This window comes from Myxine glutinosa, chromosome 5 (genome assembly GCF_964187855.1).
Source record: "Myxine glutinosa chromosome 5, kmMyxGlut1.1, whole genome shotgun sequence".
Lineage (NCBI taxonomy): Eukaryota > Metazoa > Chordata > Myxini > Myxiniformes > Myxinidae > Myxine > Myxine glutinosa.
The window spans coordinates 122,371,838-122,391,586 of NC_136265.1; the positions used below are offsets into that span (position 1 = coordinate 122,371,838).

The 19,749-nt window shown below is 50.1% G+C and overlaps 1 protein-coding gene across 3 annotated transcripts in view; it reads right to left on the minus strand.

Annotated features, from left to right (window-relative positions):
* The window catches only part of XPO4 (exportin 4), a 98,924-nt gene that overhangs the window by 55,812 nt on the left and 23,363 nt on the right, over positions 1 to 19,749 (minus strand). For all 3 annotated transcript variants that reach the window (XM_068116377.2, XM_068116378.2, XM_068116380.2), the window contains exons 7-8: positions 2,363 to 2,516; positions 1,496 to 1,608 (exon numbers count right to left, since the gene is read on the minus strand). In XM_068116377.2, coding sequence (XP_067972478.1) covers positions 1,496 to 1,608; positions 2,363 to 2,516 — 267 coding nt within the window. The remainder of the gene's footprint in view (positions 1 to 1,495; positions 1,609 to 2,362; positions 2,517 to 19,749) is intronic.

A 19,749-nucleotide genomic window follows, 5' to 3' on the forward strand; every position in this document is an offset into this window, starting at 1 on the left:
GAAAACGGGGAAGGTTTGGAGTTTAGGGAGAGTTTCGGGGGCAGTGGGGTTTGGGATGGGTGCGTTTCGGGGGTCGGGAGGTTTGGATACAACACACTACACGTACACCTCAACACAAACACACTACACACTGCACGTACACCTCATCAAACACACTACACACTGCACGTACACCTCATCAAACACACTACACATTACACACTGCACATACACATCATCACAAACACACTACACATTACACACTGCACGTACACCTCAACACAAACACACTACACATTAAACACAGCACGTACACCTCATCAAACACACTACACATTAAACACTGCACGTACACCTCATCAAACACTACACATTACACACTGCACGTACACCTCATCACAAACACACTACACATTACACACTGCACGTACACCTCATCACAAACACACTACACATTACACACTGCACCTACACCTCAACACAAACACACTACACATTAAACACAGCACGTACACCTCATCAAACACACTACACATTAAACACTACACGTACACCTCAACACAAACACACTACACATTACACCCTGCACGTACACCTCAACACAAACACACTACACATTAAACACTGCACGTACACCTCATCACAAACACACTACACACTGCACATACACCTCAACAAACACACTACACATTACACACTGCACCTCAACACAAACACACTACACATTACACACAGCACGTACACCTCATCAAACACACTACACATTACACACAGCACGTACACCTCATCAAACACACTACACATTACACACTGCACGTACACCTCAACACAAACACATTACACATTACACACAGCACGTACACCTCATCAAACACACTACACATTACACACTGCACGTACACCTCAACACAAACACCCTACACATTACACACTGCACGTACACCTCATCAAACACCCTACACATTACACACAGCACGTACACCTCATCAAACACACTACACATTACACACTGCACATACACCTCAACACAAACACACTACACATTACACACTGCACGTACACCTCATCAAACACCCTACACATTACACACAGCACGTACACCTCATCAAACACACTACACATTACACACTGCACATACACCTCATCAAACACACTACACATTACACACTGCACGTACACCTCAACACAAACACACTACACATTACACACAGCACGTACACCTCATCAAACACACTACACATTACACACTGCACATACACCTCATCAAACACACTACACATAACACACTGCACGTACACCTCAACACAAACACACTACACACCGATGGATCACGGGGATCAACTAAACTGGGAAATCTTTGTAAATAACGAAGCAAACACTCATTGCTAATTGTTCGTTTTGTTTCTCATTCGAATTGATTTAGCAAATTGACAGAAGGGGAGAGGAGAGACCGCAGCGACACGGCCGGGAACAATCGCGTAAAGGTGTGCGCGGGCCGAGGAAGAGCGGAGTTCACCTTGAAGAACAAGTCGATGACACGTGGGTTGAGGAGCATCTCCCGCCAGCCGTCCGTGGGCTTGAGCATCACGTCCTGCGCAGACTCCAGGAGCGCCGTGTAGTGTCTGCCCAGTGCGCGAGTCAAGGAAGCAGAGTCTCCTTCCGTGGGGACAGGAATCCCATTAGGGGTGGTAAGGGGTCGGGGCGGGGCGCACAAGACGGGGCCCAGAAGCATGCTCTGGAGCAGCTGTCGTCTTAAGGGCCACCTGGAGGATCGGGTGTCAAAGCGGAAGCCCGAGCCCCTTCAAATCTTCCAACTCCCTTCAACTCCCTTCAACAATCGCATCGCCATGAGACGAGCTGCCACCACTACGCACCAAGCAGCAATAACGCGACACCGCCAGCTTTAGTGAGGGTTAGACTTCATATTCACAAATACAATTTGATTACAACGATTCAATTAGAGCTTTCGTGTCCTTGGGGAAACTAGAAATTGTACAATGAGGAGAATTGCATTTTACAAAGTCCAATGGAGGGGAAATTAAAGGCGCAGATGGTCAAAGGTTTATCTATTTCGTTATTTTACCCCAAGGGCACCTTGGGGGTGAGGGGGGACTGGGATGGGGTGAGGGAGAATAAGCGGGGGGGGACGGAAGCGAAGAGCAGGAGGGCGCAACGCGTGCCTCGGGTCTCATGTTGCATTAAAATTATCATTGGAAGGCCATCTATTTGTCTTTCGCGCTGCGCTTCAGGGATCCACCTGTTGATCCGATTATCAGCAAACACAAACTCAAATCGGAATCCTGCGGTCAACACCCGCAGACAAGAAAGGCCGCTCAATCGCTTTGATGGGACTCGTGTTGTCCGCAGGTAGAGGAAAGAATATCGTTTGTGGGAAGGAAGTTCCAGCTAAGCATTTGGTTTGCGAGGCAGATGAAGTGACGGAAGACGGCAGACTGCTGGGAGGTCACGGTCTGTGACTGGCAGAGGCCTTGAAGAACCTCCACGGTGGTAAGGAAGATTTGGCGAAGCTCGGATTCCTAGGATGAACAGATGGAAAAGTGGTAAAAGAGGGTTGTTTAGGAGGAGAGAAAAAAAGGGGGTGGGGGGAGGATAAAGGTGGTTACAAATTGCAAGAGTAGTGAGGTCAATTAATCTGTCATGTCAGGTTCTTGTCTCAGCATTGATACTCAAGATGAGACATACTTGATCAATTACGGATAGGGAGGAGGCAGACATGTAAAGGGGGAGGGGGGAGATGGAGGGACGATGGCATGTGGGAGAAAATAAGAAAAGCTAGAAGAGAATAAATGTGGACAAGGGTTGAGTAATTCATGGTAACAGCAGGTGAGGCAGCTAAAGAGAAAGGATGGGTGAGAGGAGGTGAGGTAGCTAAAGAGGAAGGATGAGTGTGAGGCGGTGAGGTAGCTAAAGAGGGAGGCTGGGTGGGAGGAGATGAGGTAGCTAAAGAGAAAGGATGGGTGAAGAGGGAGCAAGGGTGAGAGGACAAACGATGGGTAAGAAACAGGATGGGTGAAGGATCTTTGCTAAAGAGGACGGCTAGGTGAGAAGAGGTGAGGTTGCGAAAGAGGAGTGTTGGGTGAGAGGTGATGAGGCAGCCAAAGAGGAAGGTTGGGTGAGAGGCGGTAAGGTAGCCAAAGAGAAAGGATGGGTGAGAGGTGATGAGGCAGCCAAAGAGGAAGGTTGGGTGAGAGGCGGTAAGGTACCTAAAGAGGAAGGTTGGGTGAGAAGCGGTAAGGTAGCCAAAGCGGAAAGTTGGGTGAGAGCCGAAAGGTGATGAGGCAGCCAAAGAGGAAGGCTGGGTGAGAGGCGGTAAGGTACCCAAAGTGGAAGGTTGGGTGAGAGGCGGTAAGGTAGCCAAAGAGGAAGGTTCGGTGAGAGGTGATGAGGCAGCCAAAGAGGAAGGTTGGGTGAGAGGCAGTAAGGTACCCAAAGAGGAAGGATGGGTGACAGGCGGTAAGGTACCCAAGGAGGAAGGATGAGTGAGAGGCGGTAAGACACCCAAAGAGGAAGGATGGGTGACAGGCGGTAAGGTACCCAAGGAGGAAGGATGAGTGAGAGGCGGTAAGACACCCAAAGAGGAAGGTTGAGTGAGAGGCGGTAAGGTACGCAAAGAGGAAGGATGGGTGAGAGGCGGTAAGGCAGCCAAAGAGGAAGGATGGGTGAGAGGCAGTAAGGTACCCAAAGAGGAGGGTTGAGTGAGAGGCGGTAAGGTACCCAAAGAGGAAGGATGAGTGAGAAGCGGTAAGGCAGCCAAAGAGGAAGGATGGGCGAGAGGCAGTAAAGCAGCCAAAGAGTAAGGTTGAGTGAAGGGTGGTAAGGTACCCAAAGAGGAAGGATGGGTGAGAGGTGGTGAGGTAGCCAAAGAGGAAGGATGGGTGCAAGGAGGTGAGGTAGCGAAAGAGGAAGGATGGGTGGGAGGAGATGAGGTAGCTAAAGAGGAAGGATGGGTGAAGAGGAAGTATGGGTGAGAGGTGGTGAGGTAGCGAAAGAGAAAAGATGGGTGAGAGGTTGTGAGGTAGCTAAAGAGCAAGGGTGGGTTTTTTTTTGTTTTGTTTTTTGTATACTGAATCGAGGCTCGTAAAGAGCTAACATTTATTTCACAAACAAATCAACCAGACAAACAAAATATACAAAAAGAGGGAGCGGAAGACAAGATGGGGAGAGAAGGGGAAGCACACAACCACAACATTTGAGAGCAGGGAGAAGTGTGGGAGGGAGAGGGCTTGGGGGCAGGAGGTGTGGGAAGGGGGGGTGGGAGAAGTATAAAACACAAGGGGACCGAAATTAGCGGGGGTAGAAAAGATCAAGGTTTTGGATGGGGGAGGCTAAGAGATGGTGGTGAACAGCTGTTTTAAAGACCTGGAGGGTGGAGTGGGATTGAAGAGAGTGAGGGAGTTTGTTCCAGAGGCGGGAGAGGCGGGGTGGGAGGAGATGAGGTAGCTAAAGAGGAAGGATGGGTGGGAGGAGATGAGGTAGCTAAAGAGAAAGGATGGGTGAGAGGCGGTAAGGTACCCAAAGAGGAGGGTTGGGTGAGAGGTGATGAGGTACCCAAAGAGGAAGGTTGAGTGAGAGGTGATGAGGTACCCAAAGAGGAAGGTTGAGTGAGGTGATGAGGTACCCAAAGAGGAAGGTTGGGTGAGAGGCGGTAAGGTAGCCAAAGACGAAGGTTGGGTGAGAGGTGATGAGGCAGCCAAAGAGGAAGGTTGGGTGAGAGGCGGTAAGGTACCCAAAGAGGAAGGATGGGTGAGAGGTGATGAGGTACCCAAAGAGGAAGGTTGAGTGAGGTGATGAGGTACCCAAAGAGGAAGGATGGGTGAGAGGCGGTAAGGCAGCCAAAGAGGGAGGTTGGGTGAGAGGTGATGAGGAAGCCAAAGAGGAAGGATGGGTGCGAGGAGGTGAGGTAGCTAAAGAGGAAGGATGGGTGCGAGGCGGTGAGGTAGCTAAAGAGGAAGGATGGGTGGGAGGAGGCGGTAAGAGGGCCAAAGACGAAGGTTGGGTGAGAGGTGATGAGGCAGCCAAAGAGGAAGGTTGGGTGAGAGGCGGTAAGGTACCCAAAGAGGAAGGATGGGTGAGAGGTGATGACGTACCCAAAGAGGAAGGTTGAGTGAGGTGATGAGGTACCCAAAGAGGAAGGATGGGTGAGAGGCAGTAAGGCAGCCAAAGAGGGAGGTTGGGTGAGAGGTGATGAGGAAGCCAAAGAGGAAGGATGGGTGCGAGGAGGTGAGGTAGCTAAAGAGGGAGGATGGGTGCGAGGCGGTGAGGTAGCTAAAGAGGAAGGATGGGTGGGAGGAGATGAGGTAGCTAAAGAGGAAGGATGGGTGAAGAGGAAGGATGGGTGAGAGGTGGTGAGGTAGCTAAAGAAAAAGGATGGGTGAGAGGTGGTGAGGTAGCAAAAGAGAAAGGATGGATGAGAGGAGGTGAGGTAGCTAAAGAGGAAGGATGGGTGGGAGGAGATGAGGTAGCAAAAGAGAAAGGATGGGTGAAGAGGAAGCAAGGGTGAGAGGACAAAGGATGGGTAAGAAACAGGATGGGTGAAGGATCTTTGCTAAAGAGGATGGCTAGGTGAGAAGAGGTGAGGTAGCAAAAGAGGAAGGTTGGGTGAGAGGTGATGAGGCAGCCAAAGAGGACGGTTGGGTGACAGGCGGTAAGGTACCCAAAGAGCGGGGTTGGGTGAGAGGCGGTAAGGTACCCAAAGAGGAAGGTTGGGTGAGAGGCAGTAAGGCAGCCAAAGAGGCAGGTTTGGTGAGAGGTGATGAGGTACCCAAAGAGGAAGGTTGAGTGAGAGGTAATAAGGTACCCAAAGAGGAAGGTTGGGTGAGAGGTGGTAAGGTAGCCAAAGAGGAAGGTTGGGTGAGAGGCGGTAAGGTACCCAAAGAGGAAGGATGGGTGAGAGGCGGTAAGGTAGCCAAAGAGGAAGGATGGGTGAGAGGCGGTAAGGTACCTAAAGAGGAAGGTTGGGTGAGAGGCAGTAAGGCAGCCAAAGAGGGAAGGTTTGGTGAGAGGTGATGAGGTACCCAAAGAGGAAGGTTGAGTGAGAGGTGATGAGGTACCCAAAGAGGAAGGTTGGGTGAGAGGCAGTAAGGTAGCCAAAGAGGAAGGTTGGGTGAGAGGTGATGAGGCAGCCAAAGAGGAAGGTTGGGTGAGAGGTGATGAGGCAGCCAAAGAGGAAGGTTGAGTGAGAGGTGATGAGGTACCCAAAGAGGAAGGTTGGGTGAGAGGCGGTAAGGTAGCCAAAGAGGAAGGTTGGGTGAGAGGTGATGAGGCAGCCAAAGAGGAAGGTTTGGTGACAGGCGGTAAGGTACCCAAAGAGCGGGGTTGGGTGAGAGGCAGTAAGGCAGCCAAAGAGGAAGGTTTGGTGAGAGGTGATGAGGTACCCAAAGAGGAAGGTTGAGTGAGAGGTGATGAGGTACCCAAAGAGGCAGGTTGGGTGAGAGGTGATGAGGCAGCCAAAGAGGAAGGATGGGTGAGAGGCAGTAAGGCAGCCAAAGAGGAAGGTTGAGTGAGAGGAGGTAAGGCAGCCAAAGAGGAAGGTTGAGTGAGAGGCAGTAAGGCAGCCAAAGAGGAAGGTTGAGTGAGAGGCGGTAAGGCAGCCAAAGAGGAAGGTTGAGTGAGAGGAGGTAAGGCAGCCAAAGAGGAAGGTTGAGTGAGAGGCAGTAAGGCAGCCAAAGAGGAAGGTTGAGTGAGAGGCAGTAAGGTACCCAAAGAGGAAGAATGGGTGAGAGGCGGTAAGGCAGCCAAAGAGGAAGGATGGGTGAGAGGTGGTAAGGCAGCCAAAGAGGAAGGTTGAGTGAGAGGCGGTAAGGCAGCCAAAGAGGCAGGATGGGTGAGAGGCGGTAAGGTACCCAAAGAGGAAGGATGGGTGAGAGGCGGTAAGGTACCCAAAGAGGAAGGATGGGTGAGAGGCGGTAAGGTACCCAAAGAGGAAGGATGGGTGAGAGGCAGTAAGGTAGCCAAAGAGGAAGGTTGGGTGAGAGGTGATGAGGCAGCCAAAGAGGAAGGTTGGGTGAGAGGTGATGAGCCAGCCAAAGAGGAAGGTTGAGTGAGAGGTGATGAGGTACCCAAAGAGGAAGGTTGGGTGAGAGGCTGTAAGGTAGCCAAAGAGGAAGGTTGGGTGAAAGGTGATGAGGCAGCCAAAGAGGAAGGAAGGGTGAGAGGCAGTAAGGCAGCCAAAGAGGAAGGTTGAGTGAGAGGCAGTAAGGCAGCCAAAGAGGAAGGTTGAGTGAGAGGCAGTAAGGTACCCAAAGAGGAAGGATGGGTGAGAGGCGGTAAGGTACCCAAAGAGGAAGGATGGGTGAGAGGCGGTAAGGTACCCAAAGAGGAAGGATGGGTGGGAGGCGGTAAGGTACCCAAAGAGGAAGGATGGGTGAGAGGCAGTAAGGTAGCCAAAGAGGAAGGTTGGGTGAGAGGTGATGAGGCAGCCAAAGAGGAAGGTTGGGTGAGAGGTGATGAGCCAGCCAAAGAGGAAGGTTGGGTGAAAGGTGATGAGGCAGCCAAAGAGGAAGGAAGGGTGAGAGGCAGTAAGGCAGCCAAAGAGGAAGGTTGAGTGAGAGGCAGTAAGGTACCCAAAGAGGAAGGATGGGTCAGAGGCAGTAAGGTACCCAAAGAGGAAGGATGGGTGAGAGGCGGTAAGGTACCCAAAGAGGAAGGATGGGTGAGAGGCGGTAAGGTACCCAAAGAGGAAGGATGGGTGGGAGGCGGTAAGGTACCCAAAGAGGAAGGATGGGTGAGAGGCAGTAAGGCAGCCAAAGAGGAAGGATGGGCGAGAGGCAGTAAAGCAGCCAAAGAGTAAGGTTGAGTGAAGGGTGGTAAGGTACCCAAAGAGGAAGGATGGGTGAGAGGTGGTGAGGTAGCCAAAGAGGAAGGATGGGTGCAAGGAGGTGAGGTAGCGAAAGAGGAAGGATGGGTGGGAGGAGATGAGGTAGCTAAAGAGGAAGGATGGGTGAGAGGCAGTAAGGTAGCCAAAGAGGAAGGTTGGGTGAGAGGTGATGAGGCAGCCAAAGAGGAAGGTTGGGTGAGAGGTGATGAGCCAGCCAAAGAGGAAGGTTGAGTGAGAGGTGATGAGGTACCCAAAGAGGAAGGTTGGGTGAGAGGCTGTAAGGTAGCCAAAGAGGAAGGTTGGGTGAAAGGTGATGAGGCAGCCAAAGAGGAAGGAAGGGTGAGAGGCAGTAAGGCAGCCAAAGAGGAAGGTTGAGTGAGAGGCAGTAAGGCAGCCAAAGAGGAAGGTTGAGTGAGAGGCAGTAAGGCAGCCAAAGAGGAAGGTTGAGTGAGAGGCAGTAAGGCAGCCAAAGAGGAAGGTTGAGTGAGAGGAGGTAAGGCAGCCAAAGAGGAAGGTTGAGTGAGAGGAGGTAAGGCAGCCAAAGAGGCAGGTTGAGTGAGAGGCGGTAAGGCAGCCAAAGAGGAAGGTTGAGTGAGAGGCGGTAAGGTACCCAAAGAGGAGGAATGGGTGAGAGGCGGTAAGGTACCCAAAGAGGAAGGATGGGTGAGAGGCAGTAAGGCAGCCAAAGAGGAAGGATGGGTGAGAGGCGGTAAGGCAGCCAAAGAGGAAGGATGGGTGAGAGGCAGTAAGGCAGCCAAAGAGGAAGGATGGGTGAGAGGCAGTAAGGCAGCCAAAGAGGAAGGATGGGTGAGAGGCGGTAAGGTACCCAAAGAGGAAGGATGGGTGAGAGGCGGTAAGGTACCCAAAGAGGAAGGATGGGTGAGAGGCGGTAAGGTACCCAAAGAGGAACGATGGGTGAGAGGCAGTAAGGTAGCCAAAGAGGAAGGATGGGTGAGAGGCGGTAAGGTACCCAAAGAGGAAGGTTGGGTGAGAGGCAGTAAGGCAGCCAAAGAGGAAGGTTTGGTGAGAGGTGATGAGGTACCCAAAGAGGAAGGTTGAGTGAGAGGTGATGAGGTACCCAAAGAGGAAGGTTGGGTGAGAGGCAGTAAGGTAGCCAAAGAGGAAGGTTGGGTGAGAGGTGATGAGGCAGCCAAAGAGGAAGGTTGGGTGAGAGGTGATGAGGCAGCCAAAGAGGAAGGTTGAGTGAGAGTTGATGAGGTACCCAAAGAGGAAGGTTGGGTGAGAGGTGGTGAGGTAGCCAAAGAGGAAGGTTGGGTGAGAGGTGATGAGGCAGCCAAAGAGGAAGGATGGGTGAGAGGCAGTAAGGCAGCCAAAGAGGAAGGTTGAGTGAGAGGCGGTAAGGCAGCCAAAGAGTAAGGTTGAGTGAGAGGAGGTAAGGCAGCCAAAGAGGAAGGTTGAGTGAGAGGCAGTAAGGCAGCCAAAGAGGAAGGTTGAGTGAGAGGCAGTAAGGCAGCCAAAGAGGAAGGTTGAGTGAGAGGAGGTAAGGCAGCCAAAGAGGAAGGTTGAGTGAGAGGAGGTAAGGCAGCCAAAGAGGAAGGTTGAGTGAGAGGCGGTAAGGCAGCCAAAGAGGAAGGTTGAGTGAGAGGCGGTAAGGTACCCAAAGAGGAAGAATGGGTGAGAGGCGGTAAGGCAGCCAAAGAGGAAGGATGGGTGAGAGGCGGTAAGGCAGCCAAAGAGGAAGGTTGAGTGAGAGGCGGTAAGGTATCCAAAGAGGAAGGATGGGTGAGAGGCGGTAAGGCAGCCAAAGAGGAAGGATGGGTGAGAGGCAGTAAGGAAGCCAAAGAGGAAGGATGGGTGAGAGGCAGTAAGGCAGCCAAAGAGGAAGGATGGGTGAGAGGCAGTAAGGTACCCAAAGAGGAAGGATGGGTGAGAGGCGGTAAGGCAGCCAAAGAGGAAGGTTGAGTGAGAGGCAGTAAGGCAGCCAAAGAGGAAGGTTGAGTGAGAGGCGGTAAGGCAGCCAAAGAGGAAGGATGGGTGAGAGGCAGTAAGGCAGCCAAAGAGGAAGGATGGGTGAGAGGCAGTAAGGCAGCCAAAGAGGAAGGATGGGTGAGAGGCGGTAAGGCAGCCAAAGAGGAAGGTTGAGTGAGAGGCGGTAAGGTATCCAAAGAGGAAGGATGGGTGAGAGGCGGTAAGGCAGCCAAAGAGGAAGGATGGGTGAGAGGCAGTAAGGAAGCCAAAGAGGAAGGATGGGTGAGAGGCAGTAAGGCAGCCAAAGAGGAAGGATGGGTGAGAGGCGGTAAGGTACCCAAAGAGGAAGGATGGGTGAGAGGCGGTAAGGCAGCCAAAGAGTAAGGTTGAGTGAGAGGCGGTAAGGCAGCCAAAGAGGAAGGTTGAGTGAGAGGCAGTAAGGTACCCAAAGAGGAAGGATGGGTGAGAGGCGGTAAGGCAGCCAAAGAGGAAGGATGGGTGAGAGGCGGTAAGGCAGCCAAAGAGGAAGGATGGGTGAGAGGCGGTAAGGCAGCCAAAGAGGAAGGATGGGTGAGAGGCAGTAAGGCAGCCAAAGAGGAAGGATGGGTGAGAGGCAGTAAGGTACCCAAAGAGGAAGGATGGGTGAGAGGCGGTAAGGTACCCAAAGAGGCAGGATGGGTGAGAGGCAGTAAGGCAGCCAAAGAGGAAGGATGGGTGAGAGGCGGTAAGGTACCCAAAGAGGAAGGTTGAGTGAGAGGCGGTAAGGTACCCAAAGAGGAAGGATGGGTGAGAGGCGGTAACGCACCCAAATAGGAAGGATGGGTGGAGAGGCGGTAAGGTACCCAAAGAGGAAGGATGGGTGAGAGGCGGTAAGGTACCCAAAGAGGAAGGATGGGTGAGAGGCGGTAAGGCAGCCAAAGAGGAAGGATGGGTGAGAGGCAGTAAGGTACCCAAAGAGGAAGGATGGGTGAGAGGCGGTAAGGCAGCCAAAGAGGAAGGATGGTTGAGAGGCGGTAAGGTACCCAAAGAGGAAGGATGGGTGAGAGGCGGTAAGGTATCCAAAGAGGAAGGTTGAGTGAGAGGCAGTAAGGTACCCAAAGAGGAAGGATGGGTGCGAGGCGGTAAGGTACCCAAAGAGGAAGGTTGAGTGAGAGGCGGTAAGGTACCCAAAGAGGAAGGATGGGTGAGAGGCGGTAAGGTACCCAAAGAGGAAGGATGGGTGAGAGGCAGTAAGGTACCCAAAGAGGAAGGATGGGTGATAGGCGGTAAGGTACCCAAAGAGGAAGGTTGAGTGAGAGGCGGTAAGGTACCCAAAGAGGAAGGATGGGTGAGAGGCGGTAAGACAGCCAAAGAGGAAGGATGGTTGAGAGGCAGTAAGGTACCCAAAGAGGAAGGATGGGTGAGAGGCGGTAAGGCAGCCAAAGAGGAAGGATGGATGAGAGGCGGTAAGGCAGCCAAAGAGGAAGGATGGGTGAGAGGCGGTAAGGCAGCCAAAGAGGAAGGTTGAGTGAGAGGTGGTAAGGCAGCCAAAGAGGAAGGTTGAGTGAGAGGCGGTAAGGCAGCCAAAGAGGAAGGTTGAGTGAGAGGTGGTAAGGCAGCCAAAGAGGAAGGTTGAGTGAGAGGCGGTAAGGTACCCAAAGAGGAAGGATGGGTGTGAAGTGAGAGGAGAAGTTAGAAGGAAAGAGATCGGGAAAACAGACAATAAGGGTAAAACAAGCACAAAGGACCTGTTTTTGTAAGAAGTGTACACGGTGCATATGGGGGAGGAGGTGAGACAGAAAGGTAGAAAAGGATGAAGGTGAGGAGGGAGGGGGGAGGTAGGAAGGGTGTTGTGAGGCAAATATAAAGCATGAAACAAACACAATTAACGACGAAGTGAAAGTGACAGGTTAATGTGCCATGACATCTCGATTGCCAACAGACGATCACCTTTACACCATTATTAGGTGATGTATTACACCATTCACCATAACATACTCACAAAGGTAAACCACCGGAGAAATGCCACTTACTACCTGCAATTCACCATAACTCGAGACAACCGGGCAAACCGACATTGCACAGCGACCAACGAGCGGCAACGGAAAGGCAGTCGGAAATTGCGGAAAGATAAACTTACAGTTCATACAGACACGAGACAACGTGGGACAATATCGCCTGCGGGACAAAGTCACAGGTAACGCAAGATGACCAAGAAGTACCAATTTGAAGATGACCAGCAGTCGTTGAACGTAGGGTTCTGCACCATGTTCCATCCTGAGAAGAGGAGGACCGACTCAAGCCCGTACCCTCCCAGGTTCAGAACAGTGTGGATGGGCTACGAGGGCCTGGGCTTTTATTTCGGTCCAAATGCAGCCCGACCAGAGATAACCCCCACTCCCATTATCCTCACCCTCTCTCCTCATGTTTGGAGCAAAGCTTCTCCTTCTGAGCCCTTTCTCTCACGGCTTCCAATGGCCGTGGCTTCGGCATTGCACGGGTTCAAATGTTCCAACTTCAACTTCAGTTCAAATGGACAAAAAAATAATAAATCACAGGCCCTGGGGTTCTGCATTCACATTCGCATCTACATTGTAGGTCATTGTCCGTGTTGATTTGAACCGACTACCCAGACCCGAGTGAGAAATCGTACCAGACCAATCGGGAACAGAAAATGGGAGCCTCCGATTGAACGTATAAACTCGTGGCTCCGTCGGCAGAAAGGATGGGCACAGTGAGGTTATTTGCAAAACCTCATTCAGCCGATAGAGCCGGGCCACGGCTCAAAGCACGACACACAACAAGAACGGCACTCCGCATACCTCCACCAGGCTGGATAGTTTATGTTTTGTATCCCACTGATAGGGCCGGATCTGGACCTGGGCCTTCGCCAAAATCGAATCGGCTGGTTCTTGTCACCTACCCAACTCATCCACCAAGTTTCGTCATAACCCGTCCATAACTTTATGAAATATCGCGCCCCATATCGTTTTCAGCCTTTTCACTCAATGGTGAAGAATTACTTTAAAATTCTCAGATACAGATACAGATCTTCACCAAAATCGAATCAATTCGTCCTCGTCAAAAAGACAACCTGTGCACCAAATTTCTTCTGAATCCGTCCATAACTTTTTGAGATATCGTGCTCTGTATCGCTTTTAGCCCCATCACTCAATGGTGAGCCTTTGAGTGTAAGCCTTTGAGTAATCCCTGGTGTTGGGCTAGCGGTTAGGGTGCCGGCTTAGGATCCAAGGATCCTGGGTTCGAATCCCGGTCGATCGCTGAATTAACGCCAGGGGGGTTGAGTCAGCCTGTCATCCTTCCGAGGTCGGCAAATTGAGTACCAGTTCACTGGTAATTCCCTGTTTGTCGTTAAAGGCGGCAAAAAGGGTTGGCGTCAGGAAGGGCATCCGGCCGTAAAACATTGCTTCAAATAGGGGACCGAAAAACAACAACACCCACGGTTCCCGAAAAAGGCCAACCCCCGCTTTGCGGGGAAAAATGGCCTCTAAAGGTGGTTATTTTTTTTTAATACTCAATGGTGAGCCTGGTGTTGGGCTAGCGGCTAGGGTGCCAGCTTAGGATCCAAGGATCCTGGGTTCGAATCCCGGTCGATCGCTGAGTTAACGCCAGGGGGGTTGACTCAGCCTGTCATCCTTCCGAGGTCGGCTAATTGAGTACCAGTTCACTGGTAATTCCCTGTGTGTCGTAAAAAGGCGACAAACAGGGTTGGCGGCAGGAAGGGCATCCGGCCGTAAAACATTGCTTCAAAAAGGGGACCAAAAAAACAACAACAACCACGGTCCCCGAAAAAGGCCAACCCCCGCTTTGCGGGGGAAAAGAATGGCCTCTAAACGGTGGTTTTACTCAATGGTGAAGAAGAATCACTTAAATTCTCGGATCAGGACCTAAATCTTCACCTAAATCTAATCAATGCCTCCTTGTCACACACTCAACTTGTCCACCAAATTTCGTCGGACTCCATCCGCACCTTTTTGAGATATCCTGCTCACAGCCAGACAGGTAAACAAGACAGTCAGGGGTGAAAACGTAACCTCTCATCAACCTTCGGCGACGGAGGTAATTACAGTTGGTGTACCACATCATCGGCTGCAGCGCAGCAGTCATGCATCTGCATAGCTTAATCCCAGTCAAAGCGAAATATTTACCGTCAGCTACCCCAAGACGATAGCCAGACACAACGCCATGGGCTGCACCAGCTATTCTTGTCATGGCCGAGGGCCAGAGTGTTTGTGTGATAAGGTGTGGCTGGAACATTTGTCATTTATCCATGTTGTCTCACATTCTCACTCCCCCTCCATTCCTTAGCTCACCCCACACCCCAGCCCCCCCCCCGCCCCCCCCGATCTCCAATTTCGATGGATTAGCTGTACATTCTGACATCATTATTTCACTCACATATTCCTCCATCCACATTCTCTTAAATTCACTTTTTCTACAAAAAATGAGCAGCTGTAGTGTTCCAGATGAAAATCCACGACGCAACACATGTGTCGTTAATGAATGTATGATGACATATATATGTAAAACAAGTACGATGACAGAGCAAAGTGCAATGCGTTTTGTGTTGTGTTCCATCTTTTCTCCACAGGTGGCACATTTCAATGGACAAACGAGAACGACACTCGGTAACGCGCACACCTCCGCCAGGCTGCGCAGCTTGTTTTGTATCACACTGATAGGCCGGATCTGGATTCGGACCTAAACCAAAATCTAATCGCCTTGTTCTTGTCACCTAACCAACTCATCCATCTCGTTTAGTCACGTCATCCATAACTTTTTTTAATATCATGTTATATATCGCATTTCGCCAGATCAATGGTGAAGAAACACTTAAAAATTCAATAATTCTCGTATCCGAATCCATCTTCAGATCTTCACCAAAATCGAATCGATTAGTCCTTGTGACACACACAACCTCTCCGCCAAGTTTTGTCCAAATCCATCTAGAACCTTTTGAGATACCCTGCTATGTATCGTTTTTGGCCCCATCTCCCAATGGTGAAGGATCACTTTTAAAATTCTAGTAGCCGGATCCGAATCCGAATAGTCACCAAAATCTAATCATTTCGTCCTTGTCACAAACGCTACATCTCTGCAAAATTTCGTCTGAACCTTTTTGAGATATCTTGTTCACAGACAGACAAACAAACAAGAAGACGTCAGGCGGAGCATACTTGCAAAATACACCCCCCACCTCCTCCCCAAGACAAAAAAATTCCATTGATACAGCAAATTGTCCATTTCATCAAGATTAAAATTGACAATCTTGATCAAAGCTCGGGTCAATAGGAAGGAAATTGACGATTTTTCAGATGAAAATGACGATTTTGGAAGGTTGACCTTGAGTTGACCTTTGACCTTTTGACCTCAAAAATAGTATGTTTCCCAATTTAGTGACTCGATATGCAAATGCTGTTCAATTTTCAAGTCAATCGGTTGAGAATTGATGGGTGTTTCGATGAAAATTGATGATTTTTTTAAAAATTGACCTTAAGTTGACCTTTGACCTCAAAAATAGTTCATTTCCCAATTTAGTGACTTGATATACAAATGCTATTCAATTTTCAAGTCAATCGGATTTAAAATGGCAATTTTAGAAATATGACCTCCAGATGACCTTTGACCTCAAAATAAATAGGCTTCTCAATTGGGACGACTTATACAACGTGGTGAACTTTCGTGACGATCGGTTTAGAATTGTGACCTGTAGGCTGGTGACAAACAGACAGACAGACAAACAGACAGACAGAACCACAAACGAAAACGACCAATATACTTGAAAAATCTTCGATTTTGCAAGTAACAAACAAACAAACACAGACAGGGGTATAACATAATCTCCATCCACCTTTGGTGGTGGAGGTAATTAGCGAACTGTTGGCTAACTTTGAAGAAGACAGCCAAAGTTGGTGAATATTTCAGAGAGACCAAGCCGGTTGTAACGGTATAAAGGATGTTCAGGATGCAGTCGAATACCCTGCAAGCCGCAAACCAAGACAATTACTCCGTTTGTTCAGCAAATTCGGAAAAAGCAGCGAGGGTGTGGACAAATACATTTTCCAGAAACACAGGCTTCGTTAATGACAAGGTCCACAAGATGGCGCCCAGGACTGTCAACGGCCTTAAAACAGCGTTTCAGGATTGCCTACGTTGTATTCACTGATAGTTTCCCAAAGTTATGGACAACATGGATACAGATAGATACGAGTTATGCTTTTAAATTGGAATGGTGCTGATGTTGAATATATCCTGACATCAAACAAAAGTTTCCTCTCTGCAGAGTAGTACCAGTTTAATACTCATCTCATTACTCTGAGGTACTCCGCCGCAAGGCTTCTTCTGCTCAATACTCACTCCACCCCATCATGCATCTCTGCAATCAAGTACCACGGACTCCTGCGACGACCCAGATACATTCATAGAGGCTCCGGTCGTAAGTTTGTTTACTTACAAACAGGTCACTCCATTCCCGTACTCTGATCGGCTCAGCGCACTCCCACTCATCGTCCCAGCGCACCTGGTCACAGCAACGCACACGATCGCACCTCCTTTCTGCAAACCCTGGCTAAATCACCTGAGTTCATCCCCACCGTACAAAACAACATCAAGCTCACCCTGTTCAATACCCGGTCCCTCAACAACAAACGCCTCATTCTGAATGACTACATTCTGGATAATAAACTGGACTTTCTCTGTCTCACTGAAACCTGGCAACAACCACTGGAGTACTTCTCACTCAACCTCACTACACCCAATGGATATTCTTACATCAATAAACCACGCTCGGAGGGCCGAGGTGGTGGAATTGCCGTAATTCACCGACAAGACATCAAGACCAGCCTCATCTCCATCTCATCTGCTCCATCATTTGAACACCTGGCTTTTAAACTCTCTGGTCACACACAGTCAGTCATGGCTGTCGTCTACCGCCCTCCCAAACCACACCCATCACTCCTGTCTGACTTCTCCGACTTTCTGACCCAGCTCTGTTCCCTCTCCCCATCAATCCTCCTCCTCGGTGATTTCAATATCCACATGGACTCCACGGACTCCACAATAACCACTGACTTCACCGATTTACTCACCTGCTTTAACCTCACTCAACATGTCAACTTTCCTACCCATAACCGTGGTCACATTCTGGACCTTGTCTGCTCTACTGGATTAATTTTGCACCATCTCTCTGGCTCCGACCTCACCCTCTCTGACCACTTAGCCATCACTATGACCATTAACATCCCCACCCCAGCACCAAGGCATAATCGCACTATCAACTTCCGTAAGCTAAACGCTCTTTCACCTACCTCATTCTCATCCACCCTCTCTGAAAAAATGTCCACTTCTCCCTTCGTTGACCTCCACACCCCTTCTGACCTCACTGACTACTACAACCACACTCTCTCCTCCTGCCTTGACCAGCTTGCGCCTATAAAAACCAAAACAGTTTCTTTCACCCATTCTGCTCCCTGGTTTACCCCTGAACTCCGCCTGATGAAAACTCGTGCTCGCCAACTTGAAAGACTCCGCAATAAAACAGGTCTCACAATTCACTCCCAAGCCTACAAGGACCACCTACAACACTACAAAGATGCCCTCTCCCGTGCCTGCTCTGCCTACTACTCTCAAATTATCCACTCTGGCTCTGGAAACCCAAAAGCACTCTTCTCTACAATAAACAAACTCCTCAGCCCCCTGAACACCACCACCCAGTCATTCACAGTAGACAACTGCATCTCCTTCCTTTCATTCTTCCAATGCAAAATTGACAACATCTACAACAGCTTAACCACCACCGCACCCGCTCCCCCTCAAACCACCTGCCCCCCCTTATCCTGCCAACCCCTGTCTCAATTCTCCCCAGTCTCCCCTACTGACCTCTCTGAACTCCTCATAGGAATGAAAACTGCCACCTGCACTCTTGACCCCATCCCCTCCAGCTTTGTCAAGGCCTCCCTTCCTGCTCTCTCTCCACTTATCACTGCAACAATAAACTCCTCCCTGTCTACAGGCATCGTCCCACCATCCCTCAAAATTGCTGCTGTTACCCCCATTCTGAAAAAACCTGGACTCAACCCTGACACCCTAAATAACTTCAGACCCATCTCCAACCTACCCTTTCTGTCAAAAGTTTTGGAACGCGCTGTAGCCACTCAACTCAAACATCACCTCTCTGCCAATAACCTGTATGAAACATTCCAATCCGGATTCCGCTCCAACCACAGTACTGAAACTGCTCTCCTCAAAATCACCAACGACCTTCTCCTCTCCTCTGACGCTGGCAACCTCAACATTCTCATCCTCCTCGACCTCAGCGCCGCCTTTGTCACCATCAATCACACCATCCTCCTCACCCGACTTGAAACCACCTTTAACATTACCGGCACTGCCCTCTCTTGGATCAAATCATACCTCTGACAGACGCCAGTTCTTCTCCATCAATAACTGCATATCCCCCACTGCTCCCCTCCCCCAAGGTGTCCCCCAAGGTTCAGTTCCTGGCCCCCTCCTCTTCATCCTGTACCTGTCCCCCCCTTGGTCACTTAATCCACCGTCATGGTCTCCAATTCCACTGCTTCGCCGATGACATCCAGCTTTTCATCTCCACCAAGTCCATCTCCACCGCCACCCACTCTATCCTGACAAACTGCATCACTGAAATAAAATCCTGGCTTCAAATCAACTTCCTGAAACTTAACTATGATAAATCTGAAATAATCATCATGTCCACTTCAATGGAATAATCGGAATAATCATCAATGAAATGATCATTGGCCCAAAAATGCTCACCAAATCCACCCATAACTTTGCCCTCAACAGACAGTTTCCCAGTATCCACCTCCCCTCACATCCGGAATCTTGGCATCATCTTTGACCAAACCCTCTCCTTCGACAAATACACTAAACACATCACAGAGACAGCCTTCTTTCACCTGAAAAACATCGCCCGTCTCCGTCCATCCCTCTCCTCCACGGCTGCAGAAACCCTCATCCACGCCTTCATCACCTCCCGTCTGGACTACTGCAACAGCCTCCTCTATGGTTCACCCTCAATAATCACCAATAAACTCCAATACAGTCAGAACTCCGCTGCCCGTCTACTCACCCATTCCCGGACCCGTGACCACATCACCCCCGTCCTTTACAAGCTTCACTGGCTCCCCATCCCCCAGAGAATCCAGTACAAAATCCTCCTCTTGACCGACAAAGCCCTCCATAACCTGGCCCCATCCTACCTGGCTGACCTCCTCTCCAGACACACTCCCACCCGCAACCTCCACTCTACTGGTACCAACCTCCTGACCCCCCCCCCCCCCCCCATCCGGACCAAATTCAGATCCTGGGGGGACAGGGCCTTCTCCATCGCTGCTCCCACCCTCTGGAACTCACTACCTCACACCATCAGAGACTCCTCCTCACTCACCCCATTCAAAACATCACTCAAGACCCACCTGTTCAACACTGCATTCAACATTTAACCCACAGTATTTAACCCCTGACTATCTCTTCTCCTTCTCCTTCCTTTTGCTTTGATTATTTACCTATTGATTTTTGTCTTTTTGCACTTGTTTTTTGTACTCTGTCAAAGCGTCTTTGGGCTTCTTGAAAAGCGCTACATAAAATAAATGTATTATTATTATTATTATTATTACCAGTTTTCCCCGGTGTGTACCCCGGTTTAGAATAGGTACACCGTATCCCTGCGTGTCGTAACAACAACAACACACAACATGCATTTTAAAGGCCATTTTCCCTGCTAGAGCGGGGGTTAGCCTTGTGGTCCCCATGACAATCTTCTCCATTTTGCCCTATTTTTGCCTGCGTGTAGTAAGAGGCGACTAAAAGGGTTGGCGTCAGGAAGAGCATCCGGCCATAAAAAAAATTGCCTCAAAAAGGGAACCATGACAATTACAACTACATATGGGCAGGGTACAGCCCGAAGTACCCCGTAGGGGACCCCACAACCTCTTGACAAAACTCAAGGTGGGGAACCCAATCGAAGC